We start from the raw sequence: 17,861 nt of genomic DNA, 5'->3' as shown, positions 1-17,861 counted from the left end.
AGCAGCTCCCCTTATCCTCCTCCTCATCACTCGGTCTGCAGAAGGTCACTCATTGGGGGTTTGTCTGCAGAGCTCCAGTCCAGACTATGAGGACAGCAAGACAAGTTCATTTACCATCATCTATCACGACTGAATGAGCAGGAGAACTCGAGAAATATCAATTCTAGAAACCAAATGTGTTGATCAGCAGCATCTATGAGGCCAACACAACATGATGATGACTGCGCTTCAGTGAAAACAGACTCAGATCAGAGGAATGGCTGATCAGTACAGCACAGAAACAGCAGGGGAAAGTGTGCAGGAAAAGCCCTTTATGGCAGGAGATCGGGAACACTTTAGTTTAGCTCACAATTCATACTATTAACTACCGGCTTATTATCTGTGTAATGTGAACATATGAACTGCTCATTAGTAGTCATACAGTATGATCTTATTGTGGATCCCTAACCCTATCCAAAACCTAAACCCACCTTCTACCTCACTAACTATTAAAGGGGTGGTCCACTACGATATTATATTTTAAACTTCAGTTGATGTGTAATGTAGCTGTGTGAACATAAACAGCATCTCTGAATGTAAAATATTCAAAGTTTAATGCAAAGGGAGACCTTGATTTGTACAGAGTTAGCTTAGCAACGCCTACAATTAACGAATTTTGGGGACTACAAAAAATACTTCCGCCCCCTGTGAGATCACAAAAGTTCGTTATTGCGCATCCCACAATGCGCAGGTAAAGGCCGTGGCCAGAGGCGCTGTAACGTTACTGCAGAGAGAGAAATGCCATCCTGCTGTTTCCACAGAGCTGTTCTGTTTTTGTTGTTGGGCTTCCAAATGACACGACCCAAACACAGAAGTGCTTACAGTTCAATATTAATTATGTTCCAGAGAACTATAAAATACATAGCAAGCATGATTTGACAAAACACAGCTTCCAGAATCTCTCCCAGTTCAGTGCTGGATTCAGTTAAAATCTCCTCAAAGATGGAGCAAGGAGACGCTGTGAACTCTGAGTCATGACCTGTAAGTGTTTTTATTTGTTAAAATTGATCATGACATGTACAGTGTCTAACTTTAACGGTGTGTTGTAGCAAAGATGTAAACAACGGGAAATTATGGTAACCGCTAACGACTTAGCTAACGTTACAAATCCATATTTATCAAACGGCTGTAAACGCACACACACACATACACATACACGCACTCTTGGCCAGCACCTGCGTCTCTCTGTGTGAGACGGCAGAATTTCTCTCTATAGGCAGCTATGCTATGCGTTTTACAACTCGGACAATAAAGTCGCAAAAGATATGTGAACGATTCATGTTACTTACACAGGCATATTCCGCATATGCATGAAAGACGTCCTGTAACGCATTGATTTAAAAAAAAATACAGCAATGATTTCCCAACTGGAGTGTAACATCAAAAACAAATCAATCCAGGCTCACAAAGGTCTCATCTCACATCTTGTGCTTTATTCTGTCACCACAGAAAATAACTTAATCCGAGCATGAGAGAAAAAGAACAATAAAAATCTCTCCCGCGCACATGCGCTTCTCGTGTTACAGATACTTCATCGTATACACGCATAAACACACTAAAAGGCACAGAAACAGTTAAAGGAGCCGCATCCCATTTTCACTCGTTACAGACACGTGTTGACTGACTGACTGACTGACTGACTGATTGACTGTTTACACAAAACGCGCGTGCTTGTCAGGGCGTGACGTGAAGCCGATCGGCGTATCACAGCATATTATGATGATGACCAATCAGAGTCACTTGAGGGTGGGCCTTTTAGAGGAACTAGGAAATATGACAGTCGTTTTCATGTTAGCAGAGTAGCTGTGTATAATCAAAGTGAGATTTATGAAAAAATAACACGATTTCCTTCAAGTGAAACATGAGCACACATTGCTTTGCATCTTATTAACACAACCAAGCCTTAAAAATAACATTCTGGACCACCCCTTTAATGAAGCGCTGATTGGTTTGTTAACACCATCAATTGTGGCCTGAAGTGTAAAGCGGAGATCTTCAAGCACTATCCTGCAGAGCTCAGATACAACATCTAACATCTGAAACCCAACAGATCCACAACACTAATTACCTGATTCATTTATTATGAAAATACTCATCAGTTGCAGATATTAAAGAGATGATCTACCTGACAGCAGGTCCTGTGTTTCCACTCTTAAAATGTATTGGTGGGTGCATAGACCGGTCACTCTTCATAGACACACAGCTGGGCTCTGCTTCTGCTCTCTTCTGATGAACTGAACTAAAACAGAGAAGATTAAAGTTGAGCGCTGCACACACTGGAGTCAACACAGCAGATTTACTTAACATTTCATCATTAAAACACTGTTAAAACAGCACTTCCTGATACTTTTCATGATGATTTTACTCAATCTTGCTGGCTGTGTGTGTTAAATATTCAGACAGATTAAAAACACAACTAACAGAGAGTAAATATAATATCCTGTAGAAAATAATCATATGAAATGTCAAGTGAAGGTCTAATACCTGCATCCTGCTGACAAATCCAGATCTCCAGGTGTGTGTGTATCCTCCATGATGAACCTGAAGAGTTTGATCTCCAGCAGAAACTCTAGAAGAAACTGATGAACAGTAACAGATCTCCAGTCATTGATCAGCCTTCATAATTCATCTGAATGCAGGAATAGATCAGCAGCTGAGACACTCAAATCCAGAAGCTCATCACGACTAAACTAATGAAGAATCACAGCCTCATCCGTTTGATCAGGAATAAAATATAATCTTACATACAGATTCACAAAAAGCTTACAGGTTTTGTCAAGACATCAAAGATTTAAAGCTGTTCTGCGTTGTAAATAGTGGATTATGTATGTTTAAAATGGCGACACAGCAACTAAACACTTTCACTTTCGTTTCTAAAGGAGCGGCAGATCAGGAGTTCAGTGAAAAACATCCGTCACAAACTCTCTAAACAGAGCAAAGAAGAGTCAAACAGCTGCAGGGTTATCAAAGCACCTGTGGAGTTACATTTTACTAGGGTAAATTTTCCTGAAGCAGTATAAACACTGGACACAGAGAAGACAGAACAAACACATACCTGGATAACCTCCTCCTCTTCTTCTTCTAGTTCTTGTGTGGCAAGTTACAGAGAGCAGCGTAAAGCTGAATACCGCCACCTGCTGTACTGGAGTGTGTATAATAATAATATGTTTACAGTTTGGTCAAATCAGTTTCTTTTTAGTCGCAACATAAAAGAGAGATGAGCCAACAAAATAGCCTGAATGCAAATTATTTATTATAAAATGTAACTCATAAAACTATCAATCAAAGCAACCAGCAAATGTCTAGGGATAATAATGAAGATAAAGAACTTAGGATATAATCACAACAACATGTTAACTACATGATACAAGCAATGCAAAACAAAACCATAAGGTTCAAGATTTAATGAGATGGCAGGTCTTGACAGGAGGACTCCTGAGTAGCCACAGCGTCCTGGATTAGCTAGCAGCCTAGCACAACAACTTTTATATACCCATTGATGAGTAATGCAGGCATCCAATCAGGATTTACCACATACTCCAATCTGGAGTCTTGGGATCATCAAAGTGTATTAATATTGTAAAACTTAATACCTGTCGCTCTGCCTAAATCATAAAATATTCATAATACATCTTTATTTATTTGTGTCTTTCCAGTGATGCTACTCATTCAGGTAGTCAGACAGAGAACATCATCCAAAACAACACTAGCTACATGAAAACACTGGAGAGTGGAGTACAGATGTATCCGCACCTGTACAATCACTTGCAAAGAGAGATTTTAAGCTGCTGAGATGCTGTTTGTCAGATGTTTATGAAACTGTTCTTCTCTCAGTCGCGAGCATTGTGTTTACGGTAAACGCGAGGAGCGCAACACATTTACAACCCCACCTACTGCAATGTAGGAGTGTTGGAAAACAGTATATCGTCACTCAGCCTTTTCAAACATTGTGCACAGAGAAAATGTTTTGCTGCATTCATGTCATGTGTGCAACTTTTGTCCAATTCTGTAGACACTCATCAGATCTGTACGGTTTCTCTCCAGTGTGAATCCTCTTTTGTGTTTTCAGATGTGTTCACTGATTAAACCTCTTGTCACAGTGTGAACACTTGTACGGTCTCTCCAGTGTGAAACGTCGGGTGCAGTTTAAATTTTGAAATAAAAGTCTTCTCACACTCAAGCACATATACTCTTTCACACCAGTGTGGATCTTTATGTGTTCATTAAGGTTTGCTAATCGGTTGAAACTTCCCACACGGAGTGCATTTAATGGTTTATCTCCAGTGTGGGTCTTTATTAAGGTCTGAGGAGTTGCTGAAACTCATCCCACACCGCAGCTGCGGTCACACTAGAGTTTGAGCATGCAAAATTCTGTTGTTTGGCGCTGTGAAAAGCGGCGGGATTAAACAAGATTATTAGACAAAAAAGCAAGCTATTGGTCCATATTTTACATTTCTGTCCAGAAAGGTCATGTTTTGATCTTTGATTGGTCTCACACAGTCAAGTGATGCGATTTTGCAGGTCAGAGTTCACCAAGCTTGAACTTTGCAATGCAGTGAACTGCGAAACTTGACACACAAACTTGGTTTCCGGTCTGACACATTCCCGTGCGTATGAATGGAAATCCATGGGGGAAAAAGTCCATTGTGACCGCTGCTTAAGTGCAAGTTTCTCTCCAGTGTGGCTCATAATGTGTAGATTAAGGGATGATGAGCAGATGAAACTCTTCCCACACTGAGTGCATGTGAATGGGTTCTCTCTAGTGTGGATCCTCATGTGTCGATTAAGGTTTGATGATAGGCTGAAACTCTTCCCACACTGAGTGCATGTAAATGGTTTCTCTCCAGTGTGGATCCGCATGTGTTCATAAAGGTGTGATGAGTTGTTAAAGGTTTTTCCACACTGGGTGCAAGTAAAGGGTTTCTCTCTAGTGTGGATCGTCTTGTGATTATTAAGGGATGATGATCGGTGGAAACTCTTCCCACACTGAGTGCATGTGAATAGGTTCTCTCTAGTGTGGATCCTCATGTGTTGATTAAGGTATGATGATTGGCTAAAACTCTTCCCACAATGCGTGCATCTGAATGGGTTCTCTCCAGTGTGAATCATCATGTGAATCTTAAGATCGAAATTTCTTCCAAAACTCTTCCCACACTGAGTGCATGTGAATGGTTTCTCTCCGGTATGAATCATCATGTGTTCATTAAGGGATGATGATCGGTTAAAACTCTTTCCACACTGAGTGCACGTGAATGGTTTCTCTCCAGTGTGGATCCTCATGTGTTGATTTAAGTTTGATGATTGGCTAAAACTCTTCCCACACCGAGTGCATGTGTATGGTTTTTCTCCAGTGTGGATCCTCCTGTGAATCTTAAGTTCCCTTTTTCTTCCAAAACTCTTCCCACACTGAGGGCATGTGAATAGTTTCTCTCCAGTGTGGATCCTCATGTGAATCTTAAGATAGCCTTTACTTCCAAAACTCTTTCCACACTGAGTGCAGGTGAAACTATTTTTGTCTCCCCTTTTCAAAATACCATCAGTCTGTAAATGAGTTTTTTCCTCAATTTTGACATGATGTTCCTCCTCTTTTCTCCCCTCATTCTCTTCAATTAGGTCTGAAATAGATAAAACATTAGTTTTCATTAAGTCTTAAAAACTCTCATCAAAAGCTGAAAAGTGAAAAGACACTGGAAACATTGGCTACACACACTGCAATTTTGATGCATGGTAAATGTAAAATAAATCAGATCATATTTTGTTTGGTCCATTAACATGTACACATTTAAGCAGATTCAATTCAATTCATCTTTATTTATCTAGTGCTTTTACAATGTAAATTTTGTCAAAGCCACTTAACATAGAAGTTATAGTAAATTAAAACCGTGTCAGTCCAGTTTTTAGACTTTCTTACATAATTGATCATAAAAGTAATTTTGGTCATATTAATAAGACAGATTTGAAAGCTGTACATGGAATTTTTATTTGTTTATATTTATCATTACAACAAAATGTTTTTCTAAAATGTGTAAAGCAGACAGGGAACAGGGCCGGAGTGGGACTCCTTTTTAGCTCTGGAATTTCAAGCCTTAGTCCGGCCCACCTCAGTCGACGACTGACTATATTAATAATAATATGCGGATGATCTTCTTTTTCTGTCGAATCCAGATACATGTATTCCAAAAGTTTTTACAATAATTTCAGAATTTGGAAATGTTTCTGGATACAAAGTCAATCTAGCAAAGAGTTTCCTTTTCCCTATCAATGATAGAGCACAGCAAATTTCCTTCCAATCCTTTCCATTTTCATTTTATCAAAGTCCTGATAAATTTGTATAGTGACGCGCAAATATAAGGATTCGTTCAAAAATAATTTTAAAACGACATTAGTGCTCAAGGACGTTTTTAGTGCTCAAGGACACCTTAAAAACAGTAGAAGAACAAAAAAAGCAACAACCTTAAGAAGGTAGAGAAAATGGGAGACTAATAATACATAAAATAATGACAAAAGACCTGAGAACAAGTAACAAAAGAAACTCGTTCCTGTCTTTCAATAAGTGCTTATGTGCATTTAAGAGAACTAGGCAGCACACTCAGGGCTGCAAGATGGATTTAATTTAGTATTCTTATTATTAAAATATATCTGAATGAAGATCAAATGACTGAGTTGGTTTCGAGAATGAAAACCAACCTGTTTGTTCCTGCAGATCTTCCTGTTTGACTGTGAATGTTTCTTCAATCTTCACATCTTCACTCTCCTCTTTAATAAACGCCATCTTTATAACAGTGTGGAGATCAGTCGCTTCAGCAGGAGTTTTTCTCTGTGTTTGGACACTTTATTCTGTTTAAAATGAACAAAACAATGAACAGAAACAAAATAACTTCTCTTCAACACTTGCTTCAACAGTTTCTTTATATGAGAGTGATTGACAAAAATAAATCAGGTAAGTCTAAACAAGAAACAATAGCCACAAACAAATGACCTAATAAAAACTAGTTCTCCATTTATTATATATATATATATATATATATATATATATATATATATATATATATATATATATATATATATATATATATATAGAATATTGTTTACTTATATTAGAATGACATTATGCTAGTAAATAAATAAAACCTTCATTAAAACACATTTCTGTTGTTCAAACAATAGCCCTCGATTACTGAGATTAAAATAGTACTACGTTGTATAAAGAATTAAAATAAAAGTCAACAGCAGGTATGTCATATTGGAAGAAAAACCTGAAACTTTAATCAATCGGTTTATATGTGTAAAGTTGTGAAACAAACCTTCCTCCAGTTGAACTGCAGCGCGGAAGCGGCGCAGCCTAATGACGTCACACACCACACCAAAATAAAAGTCTTTTTTGTTCAGTTTTTTTTTGGCCACTTACTGTTGCAGTCAGGACATGATCAATTTCTCCCTCGTTTTCCACTTTACACAACATATCTGCTGTCTCTCATATACATCGACATTTAGAATTTGAAGTTGATCAAAACTTTTAATCCAAACATTTTAAAACAATTTTGAAAAACTTGTTTAATCCACTAAGTTTAAGTGTTTTTTTTTTATTGTTGCAAAAAAGTTTACATCACAAAACAGGGAACAGTCAACATCGCAAGGCATATTTAACATTAAAATATATAAAATAAATTTAATTTGTTACAACTGCAACAAAAGATCTACATCAAAAGAAAAACAAAACATTATGACAATAAGTGTTTTAAAAAATAAAGTACAGAGAGCTTCAGTTATTTTACTTTGATTTCTGAAGTATTTGAAGCTTTGAGCCACTTTCTCTACCTCAGAAAGAAAACACCTGAAAGAGGGTCAGCACTCATTAAAATAAAGTTCACAACATCAGAGAAAGAACAATGTAAATCAGCTTTGTAAAATAACATATCTTCTAAAACAATAGGGGGGACTGAAATCATCTTTAATGAAAGCCAAGGATGGATGTCAAACCAGAATTTAAAAGTAATTTCACAAGAAAAAAATAAGTGATCGAGTGTTTCTGGAAGATTTAAGCAGAAGCTACACTTGTCAACATCAGAGTTTTTTTGAATAAAGTAATTCACAGGATATATCCTGAATACAATTCTGTAGTGAGTTTCCTTAACCTTGGGTGCTACGGGATATTTAAGATAAAAGGTAAAAGCTTTGTCCTCTACTAAGGGTTTAACAACTCCTAGATGATGACACTTAAAATCACCAATGATAAGCGTTTAAATTGTTTGTAAATAAGCTTGATGTTACATTTACCATCGAAAATATCAACATTTGATATTTTTAAAAATGGAAGAAAAGTTATAAGTATAAATGGGAGATCAAAACAATTACTTTGAATTAACCTAAACAAAGCAATAGGTATAGCCTCGCAAATTTCAGTATAACCTTTATCTGTGATTTTAACTCTATATTTATTTAAAAATTCGTTATGAGATAGCAGTCCATTTACATCTAACAAATCATTAATAAATATAATGCCTTTATTGTACCAGTCACCTCTAAACAATGATTTCCTGTTAATAATAACAGCCCTTTTATTTCAAAGAGGGGATTAATGAGGGGAAAATTATGGGTAAATATCATTTTCCAAAAAAGTAGTGCTTGCTTATGAAAAGTAGACAGCTTCAAAGGAAGTTTTGAACAATCATAATCATATCTTAATACAAATTCAAGGCCACCATTTTTTTAAACAAATTATTTGGGATATGATACAATATTGAATAAGGCTTAGCTAAACACTCTTTTAACCATTTAACTCTAAAAGAAGACATTCAAAATCGATAGCTTTTAAACCTCCATATTCAAACTCTTTGATCATATAATTCTTACGTAAATAATGTGTTTTATTTTTACAAATAAATTTAAATAATATTTAATTAATAGATTTAACTATTTTAGGAGGAGTATATAAAGGAAAAGTTAAATATATAATTTTAGATAATCCCAGTCAAAAGAATTTTACCCTATATGGAAAGGTCTCTAGCTAGCCAATGATTTAGGGATTTTTTTCATACCTTCCATTTTAATATTAAAACTTGCACATTCTCTATTAAATGATACAGATTGAAACTTCAGGTTCTCCTGTTCAAAATGATATATGACACTTGAGGCTGACTGCTAAAATAAAAATAAAACTGCTTTAAAAAAAAATAATAATATAGGCCCATTAGGTGCCCACAAAATACCTCTAGGTCTTTAAGGGTTAACAGAATTTTTGGTGATGGTAACTCCTAAATATTTAACTTCTTCTTTTACTAGAATACCCTCTAATTCTCTTAAAGCACAATTCTGAATAGTTAATATTCCACATTTTCTTAGGTTTAAGGTGAATTCAGAAGCTTTAGGAAACAGAGATTTTGACAAGAGCTAAAGGGAGCACCTCCCTATTTTTAAGAATCAATAGTGTGTCATCAGCAAACTGACTTAAACTAAAAGTCCTACCAAGTATATCAATACCTAAAGTGTACTCTGAATTTTTAAAATATAATGACATAAGTTCAACAGCTATATTAAAAAGAAAAGGTGAGATGGGACATCCTTGATGGATTCCTCTTTTGATGTAAACTCCAGGAGATGATCCTGAATTCAGAGATTTACTACTGAATATATCAGTATAGAACATGAAAATTACCCTACAAAAGCTCGGACCAAACCCAAAAGTTGGTCTAAAGACAAAAAAGGATGCTCAAGGGTATCAAATGACTTGAAAAAGTCTAGAAATAGAAATAAACTTGTCTGAGGAATTAAATATCTATAATTGAGCATATCAACTATCAGTCTGACATGATTGTGAATACTTCTCACTTTAATGAAAGCTGATTGTGTTTCATTTATTATCTCGCCTCTACCTTTTTTGAGTCTATTGGCAAATACATGAGAGAGCAATTTAAAATCATTGGACAAAAGAGTTATGGGTCTCCAATTGTCTAAAAATAATTGGTCTTTGCTTGGCTTTGGAACTAAATGATTAAACCCTGCTTCATAGAAGTCGATAGTTCTCTTTCTCTATATATTCCTTAAGTGCTTCAAAAACTAAAAATCCCATCTCTGGCCAAAAATGTTTATAAATCTCAACTGTGATTTCGTCTGTTCCTGGGGATTTTCCATTGAACATTTGAGAAATAGCAACATCAAGTTCAGAGATAACAATGTCAGATTCCATCATTTCACAAAAGCTGTCATCAATAATAGAAACTTTATCTTTTGAAAAGGAAAAGAAAAAGTCACAATCACTCTCATTAAATTTTGATTCATATAATAATATGAATAGATGTGATCATTAATCAAAGTTTTCTCTTCACTTACATTGTTATTTATGCTAAGTTTATTAATAGTTTTAGAAGATTGTCTATGCTTTACTAAATAAAAAAATATATATATATATGAAGATTTTTTCTCCCCCTCCTCTATCCATTTCACTCTAGATTGTAAAGGTCCTTTAGCTTTTTCTGTTTAATAGTAATCTAACTCTGATGGCAAAATACGAAGTTCATTTTGTTCTATATCTCCAAGAAAATCTTTATCACCAAGGTCATTTAATCTAGATAAAACTGTTAACTGTCTTTTTTTCCTAAGAGAGGAAAACAATAGCTCATTACAGCAGAGCCATTTTTAACCTGATTCATTTTTAATTTGAGAAGAGCATGTGGCAAAAGAAAAAGAAAACCAAACAGCAAATATGGAGAAAAGCATTTGCCAAATGCTTATTTAAAAAGCTGTTTAAAATGTGTTTTGTGATTTATTAATACAATTTTTTACTGTTTGATTAATCAGCCTTTAAAACATGGATTAAATAATAATACAGTAATAAAAGTGTCTATTTATATATTTAAAATGTATTTGTAATGCATTGTTTTATTGATAATTAAATGACATTTAAAAACATTTAAATTGTGATTTATTTATGTACATTTTTATGCTGGGTGGCGCAGTAGGTAGTGCTGTCCCCTCACAGCAAGAAGGTCGCTGGTTCGAGCCTCGGTTCAGTTGGCGTTTCTGTGTGGAGTTTGCATGTTCTCCCTGCATTCGTGTGGGTTTCCTCCGGGTGCTCCGGTTTCCCCCACAGTCTAAAGACATGCGGTACAGGTGAATTGGATAGGCTAAATTGTCCATAGTGTATGAGTGTGTGTGTGTAAATGTGTGTGTGGGTGTTTACCAGAGACTGGTTGCAGCTGGAAGGGCATCCGCTGCGTAAAAAGCGGTTCATTCCGCTGTGGCAACCCCAGATTAATAAAGGGACTAAGCCGACAAGAAAATGAAGACATTTTTGTACTTCAATAATTAAATTGATCATTTGAGTCTTGGATTTTCTAGCTAGCACTCTTGTACGGTGGCCGGGAAGTGCAAAAACAACATTATAAAGTTTGAAACACTTTTACAAAGCTCGAGACAAAATTAGATTTTGAAAAACACTTTTACTTATCATCAGACACAATTACACAGGGAAAACAATTTTACAAAGAACGAAACAAATGTACATTTTAGAAAACAAATTAACAAGACGCAAAACACTTTTACAAATCCCAAAACATATTTACAATTAGATTCCCTACGGAAAGGGAATGTACCACACCCCGGAAGTGACATAGAATGTACCACACACTGGTAGTGAACCGGAATGTAACACACACACTGTAAAATATCAATAATATCCAGCTCGTGTGTGACTTTGTAGACAAGTTACCACAAGTCTACAACTATAAAAATCATGGTTTGACTAACTGTGATAAAACATATTAGGGCTATTCTGAGAAAATATCAGCGTAAGAGTGCATAGAAACATGTAAATGCAAGTACATGGAAACACTTGTTGACTGATAAGATAACAAAACCAAGTTTAACTTGTACAGTGGAGTAGTTCGGTTGGATAAATCGGTTGATACTCATGTAGAACCTTGTGACTTGGGTTTGAATCCCGTTGATGACATGTCATTTATATTTATTTCTTTAGATTAATTTTGGTTTATGCTGTTCTGCCACACAAATATTGAATCAACAATGTTTACACTGACACCAAGTAATAAGAATCTTTATTTGGTATGGCATGTTGCTGTGAAAAAGTGACGAATCTGTCAATCTGCAAACGTGGATAGTTTGCACATCTGAAAGGGGGCCTCAGTTAACATGGACACCAGTTAAACCATAACACAGGCTTCCATCAGTTTACTGTTCAGAGTCCTCAAGCAGAGGTTTACACCATGTAGACTTGACATCATGTTCACGATTACAGCGTACGAGTGGATCTCATAAAAATATTGAACACATTGATGCAGCATGTCTGGTGTTTCCGTCTGTTCCGCGTCCTTTATAAACTCTAAACACTGACCACTTGCAAAGCAAAACCGTGTTAAGCTGCTCATGTGTTTGCCACAAAACGGGCAAAACAACCCTCGACCGCTGTCCATGTTCGGTCACCATAAACTTTGTTTACGCCATGTACTCCACAGCGCGAATTTACCGTGCTCACCAGCAACAACAACAACTTTACCCCACGTCACTACCGGTGTGTGGTACATTCTACGTCACTTCCGGGGTGTGGTACATTCCCTCTCCGTAGGGAATCTGTAATTGTAAATTTGTTTCGGGATTTGTAAAAGTGTTTTGCGCCTTGTTAATTTGTTTTCTAAAATGTAAATTTGTTTCGTCCTTGGTAAAATTGTTTTCCCTATGTAATTGTGTCTGATGATAGGTAAACATGTTTTTCAAAATGTAAATTTGTCTCGAGCTTTGTAAAAGTGTTTCAAACTTTATGTTGTTTTGCACTTCCCGGCCACCGTACTCTTGGGCCTCCATAATCATGACACTGAAGACTAATCATGCGTACAATTCAGGCTTAAACGTGAATAAATTATATTTTAAAGAACATTTAATAAAAGAACAGTGATTTAAAAATCCAATAACGTTTTAGTGAGCACAATAAGCTCATTATAAAATATTCCAAACTTTTAAAGGGGCTGTATATTATAGTATTTACAACTATTTGTTGTACAACCTTTGTTGAACCCACCTGTTTCTGATGTTTACTGGGGAGCGATTCTGAATGTCTGGCAACTGTGCAGAGCTAAAAAAAAGATCACTGTATTACGTAGTTTGAGGGGACATGTGGTATATTGTCCAGTGGCTCCCAGTGCTTCAGCATCTCTGTACATGTTTCCAGTGGAGCTGGTGGTACTGCTGATGCTGGTTGTGGCCAAAATCAAAGTCGGAGCTATAGTAAAAGCTCAGTTGCATCTGAGGTAACAGGTGGATATTCTATTGATGGAGAAGGGGGAAGGAGTGGCTTTGGTGCTGGTCATCTCATCAAAATTAAATGGAAACTTGTTAAAATAGATTATAATCACATTTGATTTTTTAACTTGAAATGACAATCTTTTTGTTAATTAAAATTATTCAACCCATTCTTTAAACAGGGTTTTGCTTGTCACCCTAAAGAGTTTAAAACAATAATTAATATTATCCCTAAAAACATCACAGTATTGATCAGAGGTTTTCTTTCACACTATTCTGTAATGTTCTCTCTTCCATCTTTATTTTTAGAGATCCAAAATGTAATAATAAGTTTTAAATGAATATTCTTATTCAAAGGCTTCATCATAATCAGCTCAGACCTCGTTTATTTTTAAAGATTTTAATTCACAGGAATTAGAAAAATAAGACAAGTTACATTTCTTTTTCAATTCTCCCCAAAATTAAAGAACTTTAGTTTAAATGATTAATGATGTGTATCCATCAAAAGAATTCATATTGAAAACACTGAGCATGTTTTTTATAAGTGAAGTTTAATAAACTAATTTCGAGAGGAGCATGTGATATGATTGTGCACCGCTGGCCACTCATCCGTAATCAGTAATAATCCAATCAGAATGATCCTAGCTTAGTATAAATGGATCACTTTCTCCCCATTGCACTATCTTCATTTTGGAAGAATCCCCCCTTCCACCCCATCTCCTCCTTTTTCTCTCCTTCTAAAGGGGGAGCGATCGAGACCTACCTGATCTCGGTTCTCCTGATATGCTTCTAGACCGGGCGGGAGCCCTGGGCTCAAATATCTCCGAGCTCAGGGTTCTCTCCCGGGACAGCATGCCAAACCTGCTATAAGTGCCAAGCATATCTAAGTGGAAACTCTTGAATTGCATATATTCATGTCTCATGTCAATATTCATGTAAACCCTTTTTGCAATAAACAAGTTAAATTTAATGTGACTAAAGAAAATTGTACACAGCATTAAGTAGTTAATAACCATTTATGCTTTGCAAAAAATTCTTCATTCATAAATATATAAATTTATAAATGTTGGTTTTTAAACCTTTTAAAGGGTGACAATGAGATTTATAGACCCATACTAGTTTTAAAAAAAACTATCCTTTTTCAGTTTTATTTTGCCCACCTAACATTGCCGTTAGTAATAGTAGTCACACACACACATATGTGTGTGTGTGTATATATATATATATATATATATATATATATATATATATATATACGTGTGTGTGTGACTACTATTACTAACAGCAATGCTAGGTGGGAAACCCAGTATCAGATTACTGAAGCACTTCAGCTATCAGTTCATTCAAATTATATATATATATATATATATATATATATATATATATATATATATTATATATATATAGAATTTGAATAAACAGATAGCTGAAGTGCTTCAGTAATCTGTTGAGTACTGGAATTAGCATGTAAGCTAACAAATCACTCATATTCTCATTCACAATAGCAACACTGGGCTTCCCATACACAGATTTATTTGTAGTAATGTGGGAGTTTTCACATGAACATCTCTTCAAAGGTAACCAGTTGTTTACAGAAAGTTTAATTGTCTTCATGAGGAAAACTTTTTTATTTTCTAAAATCAGTCCATCAAAATAAATGTGTAGTGTTTTGAAACCAAAGTCTTCATTTGTTACCCACAACTCATCAAGATTTAATCAAGTCAAAATCTCATAATCTGACACAAATCTGATCTGTGGTAACTGGCAAATGGCATTGTGTAGTCTGAACAGGGCTTTATGGAGTCTGCATCAGTCTCTCACTGTCACTGCAAGTTCACACCGGCCAACTTTTATTCACCAACAAGTTTTGTGACACTGCAGACAAAAGCCCAAAATTGGAGGCAAATCTGTTTGTTCAAGGGAGTAAAAATCAAACAATGTGAACGATCAAAAACACAATCTAAGAGTGTAGGACAGTTTTCTCTGAATCTCCCCAAACATTTTCTCCTCCCTAATCTTTCTAATTCTCTTTTCAGTGCCGACCATTTGATTGCAGTGTGCAATGTGCACAAATTTGGTTCTCAGTTCATAATAACTTGAAACACATATAGAGTTATTTTGCTTCATTGCAGCCCTGTAGAAACTCTCACAATCTGGTACATCTTCACCCCTCTTCAGTTATTGAGTTTAAATCTTCAGGTTCAAAGGGTTTCATTCCAGTAACTTGAGATGTATTCAAGAGTTTACACTTGTCCCGAGATGCTATCCCGGGAAAGCCTTAAGCTCCGCTGGACAAGGCCTCATATTTTCTCTCCATTGTGAAGCTTCATGTGATTGATGAGGCTTCTTTTATGTTTAAAGACCTTTCCACACTCACTGCATCGAAAACGCTCTCCTAAGTGAGTCTTCATGTGTTGCTTAATGGAGTCTTTGCATGCGAGACTCTTTCCACAATGATCACATGTGGTTCCAGTGTGACCATTCATGTGGTTCATGAGGCTAGCTTTGGTTGTGAAGCTCTTTCCACACTGAACACATGCAAACGGCTTCTGTCCGGTGTGACTTATCATGTGGTGTTTGAGTGAGCCTGTATGTGGGAAACTTTTACCACACTCTGTGCATGTGTAAGGTTTCTCACCAGTGTGAATCCTCATGTGGATGGTAAGGTTTTGTTTTTGAGAAAAACCTTTCCTACACTGTGTGCAAATAAAGCTTCTCTCTCCAGTGTGTGTTCTCATGTGGGTTTCAAGATTGCCATTTTGCTTACAACTCTTTCCACACTGAGGGCAAGAGTAGAGCCTCTCCCCAGTGTGAATTCTTCTGTGCACTGCCAAGTTTCCTGTAGAATAGAAGCTTTTTCCACACTGTTGGCATGTGTACGGCCTCTCTCCAGTGTGAATTCTCATGTGCACTGTTAAGTTTCCTGTATTATAGAAGCTTTTTCCACACTGTTTGCAGGTGTAAGGTTTCTTTCTAGTGTGAACATCAAGGTTTGGCTTTTGACAGAAACTCTTTTTACTCTGTTTACAGCTGTAATTACACCTAGACTTGGATTTCCGAGATCTTCCACGTGATAAAGTCTTTTTAGTGAGTGTGGGTTTTTCATCAGTCGTTATTTCTTGTTGTGACTGTAGCCTTAATCCAGCGCCTTAGACCGCTCGGCCACACTACCTTACAAAGCTGCTTTCGCTGAGCAGTTTTTGCACCAACTTGTTTCAAGTAGCGCAACAGCTCTGGGAAATCAGTTCAATTTAGCCATGCCTAGCTGGAGCTCCTCCACAAAGACAGACAGCTCCTTAATACCAGCTTAGGACGCACTCCCACCTTCCTGTCAACCACAGTTCTGTCTCTATTTGAGCACACCTCAAGGCATTTGAAGTCTTCTCCTTACGGCAGCCAGCTGCGATGCATTTAAGCACCTGATTACAAGGTAACTGTTATTTCACAAAAGAGTGAAAGTTACTGATTCCATCACAGCAGACCCCACGTTGTTGTTGTTATTATATTCAAATCCAGTTATAGAGTATTACTACTCTAATTGTGAATCTTTACTGTTCCTGTTTCAATAGGGTGCTCTTGCTAAAACGAGCAATGGCAGAAAGAGACTTCCAGTGCAGACTTTAAGATGCTGCAATCTAATCGTGGGAAAGACACTTGCTCCTGAGCAGATTCGATCTTGGGGATGTGTTGCTGTCACACCAACGAGTCTGCCGTGAGTTTCAAAGAACACATTATACTGACTAGTTGACGACTTAAATTTACTCTCTCACTTCCAGCGTTCACTGCGAACGTGCACACACTCAAGCAGTTTGGCCATGTTTAAAGGGTCACGAAACACCAAAACACATTTTTTGAGCTGTTGACAGTCGTATATGTGTCCCACACTGCTAAAAACACTATTAGGACACTTATATTTCACTAAAAAGTGTAAATTGGTTGTTTTTGCGTTATTTCAAGCAAATTCGTACTTCCGGTTTGAAACGAATTTTTTAAGCTGCGTCACGGTCATGACATAATAGCCTGTATTCCAGCGTGCAGACTGGGCGTCTGTGCCAGAGTGAGTCTTATTACGTCTTACAGTGTGATGCATTAATGCCTGAGTAAGGCTTGGTTCAAACCAATCAGCGCGCTCTATTGTGCAACTTCATTAATATTCATTACTGTCAGAGTGTAGACGACAAAGACGCCACGTTGTGTTGGCAAAACAAGCGTGAAGTGTTGCTTTTATAGTTTGCTGCAGTTAAGTTTCGTTTTTATTTTCTCTCTGTGAGAGCGCAGACTCGTGTGGATTAAGTGTACGCGACGCGCGACAACAATAACTTACGTGTCTAAGGAGGATTATTGTTTACCTGAGAGCTGTTCTGATCTGCTAACGCTGAGATCCGGTGTAGCAGTCGATTCTGTTCCCTTCTGGAATTCCAGTTCCCCCTCCACGAAGCGTATCCGCTAACAGCGTATGCGGACACAGCCGGATTTGCGGGCACCGGATTCGCTTGTAACGTTAGTCTCCTCTAAATAAAGACGCGGCTCTTGTTGCTGGTGATTGTCCTGTCTCTACAGATTTGGTAAGT

General features: G+C 36.8%; 4 protein-coding genes across 6 annotated transcripts in view; 1 reads left to right on the top strand and 3 right to left on the bottom strand.

The window, feature by feature from the left end:
- Nucleotides 1-3,150, bottom strand: part of LOC110437840 (uncharacterized) — a 37,518-nt gene extending 34,368 nt beyond the window's left edge. Inside the window, exons 1-3 of the mRNA XM_073947355.1 lie at nucleotides 3,095-3,150; nucleotides 2,524-2,618; nucleotides 2,165-2,278 (exon numbers count right to left, since the gene is read on the bottom strand). Of these exons, the coding sequence (XP_073803456.1) occupies nucleotides 2,165-2,278; nucleotides 2,524-2,573 (164 nt within the window). The 5' untranslated portion in view covers nucleotides 2,574-2,618; nucleotides 3,095-3,150. The remainder of the gene's footprint in view (nucleotides 1-2,164; nucleotides 2,279-2,523; nucleotides 2,619-3,094) is intronic.
- Nucleotides 1-17,861, top strand: part of LOC101887036 (uncharacterized) — a 491,406-nt gene that overhangs the window by 58,144 nt on the left and 415,401 nt on the right. The gene's annotated exons all lie outside the window — the stretch shown is intronic.
- The window catches only part of LOC137491272 (uncharacterized), a 94,650-nt gene continuing 80,061 nt past the window's right edge, over nucleotides 3,273-17,861 (bottom strand). Inside the window, exons 1-3 of one of the 3 annotated variants that reach the window (XM_073947729.1) lie at nucleotides 7,344-7,383; nucleotides 6,727-6,876; nucleotides 3,273-5,654 (exon numbers count right to left, since the gene is read on the bottom strand). In XM_073947729.1, coding sequence (XP_073803830.1) covers nucleotides 4,540-5,654; nucleotides 6,727-6,811 — 1,200 coding nt within the window. In that variant the 5' untranslated portion in view covers nucleotides 6,812-6,876; nucleotides 7,344-7,383 and the 3' untranslated portion in view covers nucleotides 3,273-4,539. Of the gene's footprint in view, nucleotides 6,549-6,726; nucleotides 6,879-7,343; nucleotides 7,384-17,861 lie in introns of those variants that run through there. The other 2 variants (XM_073947730.1, XM_073947731.1) reach the window with 2 other exon arrangements.
- LOC137491415 (uncharacterized) overlaps nucleotides 15,519-17,861 on the bottom strand; it is an 11,740-nt gene continuing 9,397 nt past the window's right edge. The window contains exon 2 of the mRNA XM_073949083.1: nucleotides 15,519-16,438. Within this exon, the coding sequence (XP_073805184.1) occupies nucleotides 15,591-16,438 (848 nt within the window). The 3' untranslated portion in view covers nucleotides 15,519-15,590. The remainder of the gene's footprint in view (nucleotides 16,439-17,861) is intronic.

The sequence above is a fragment of the Danio rerio genome, chromosome 4, assembly GCF_049306965.1.
Source record: "Danio rerio strain Tuebingen ecotype United States chromosome 4, GRCz12tu, whole genome shotgun sequence".
Classification (NCBI taxonomy): domain Eukaryota; kingdom Metazoa; phylum Chordata; class Actinopteri; order Cypriniformes; family Danionidae; genus Danio; species Danio rerio.
This window is presented reverse-complemented; position numbering and strand designations above follow the sequence as displayed.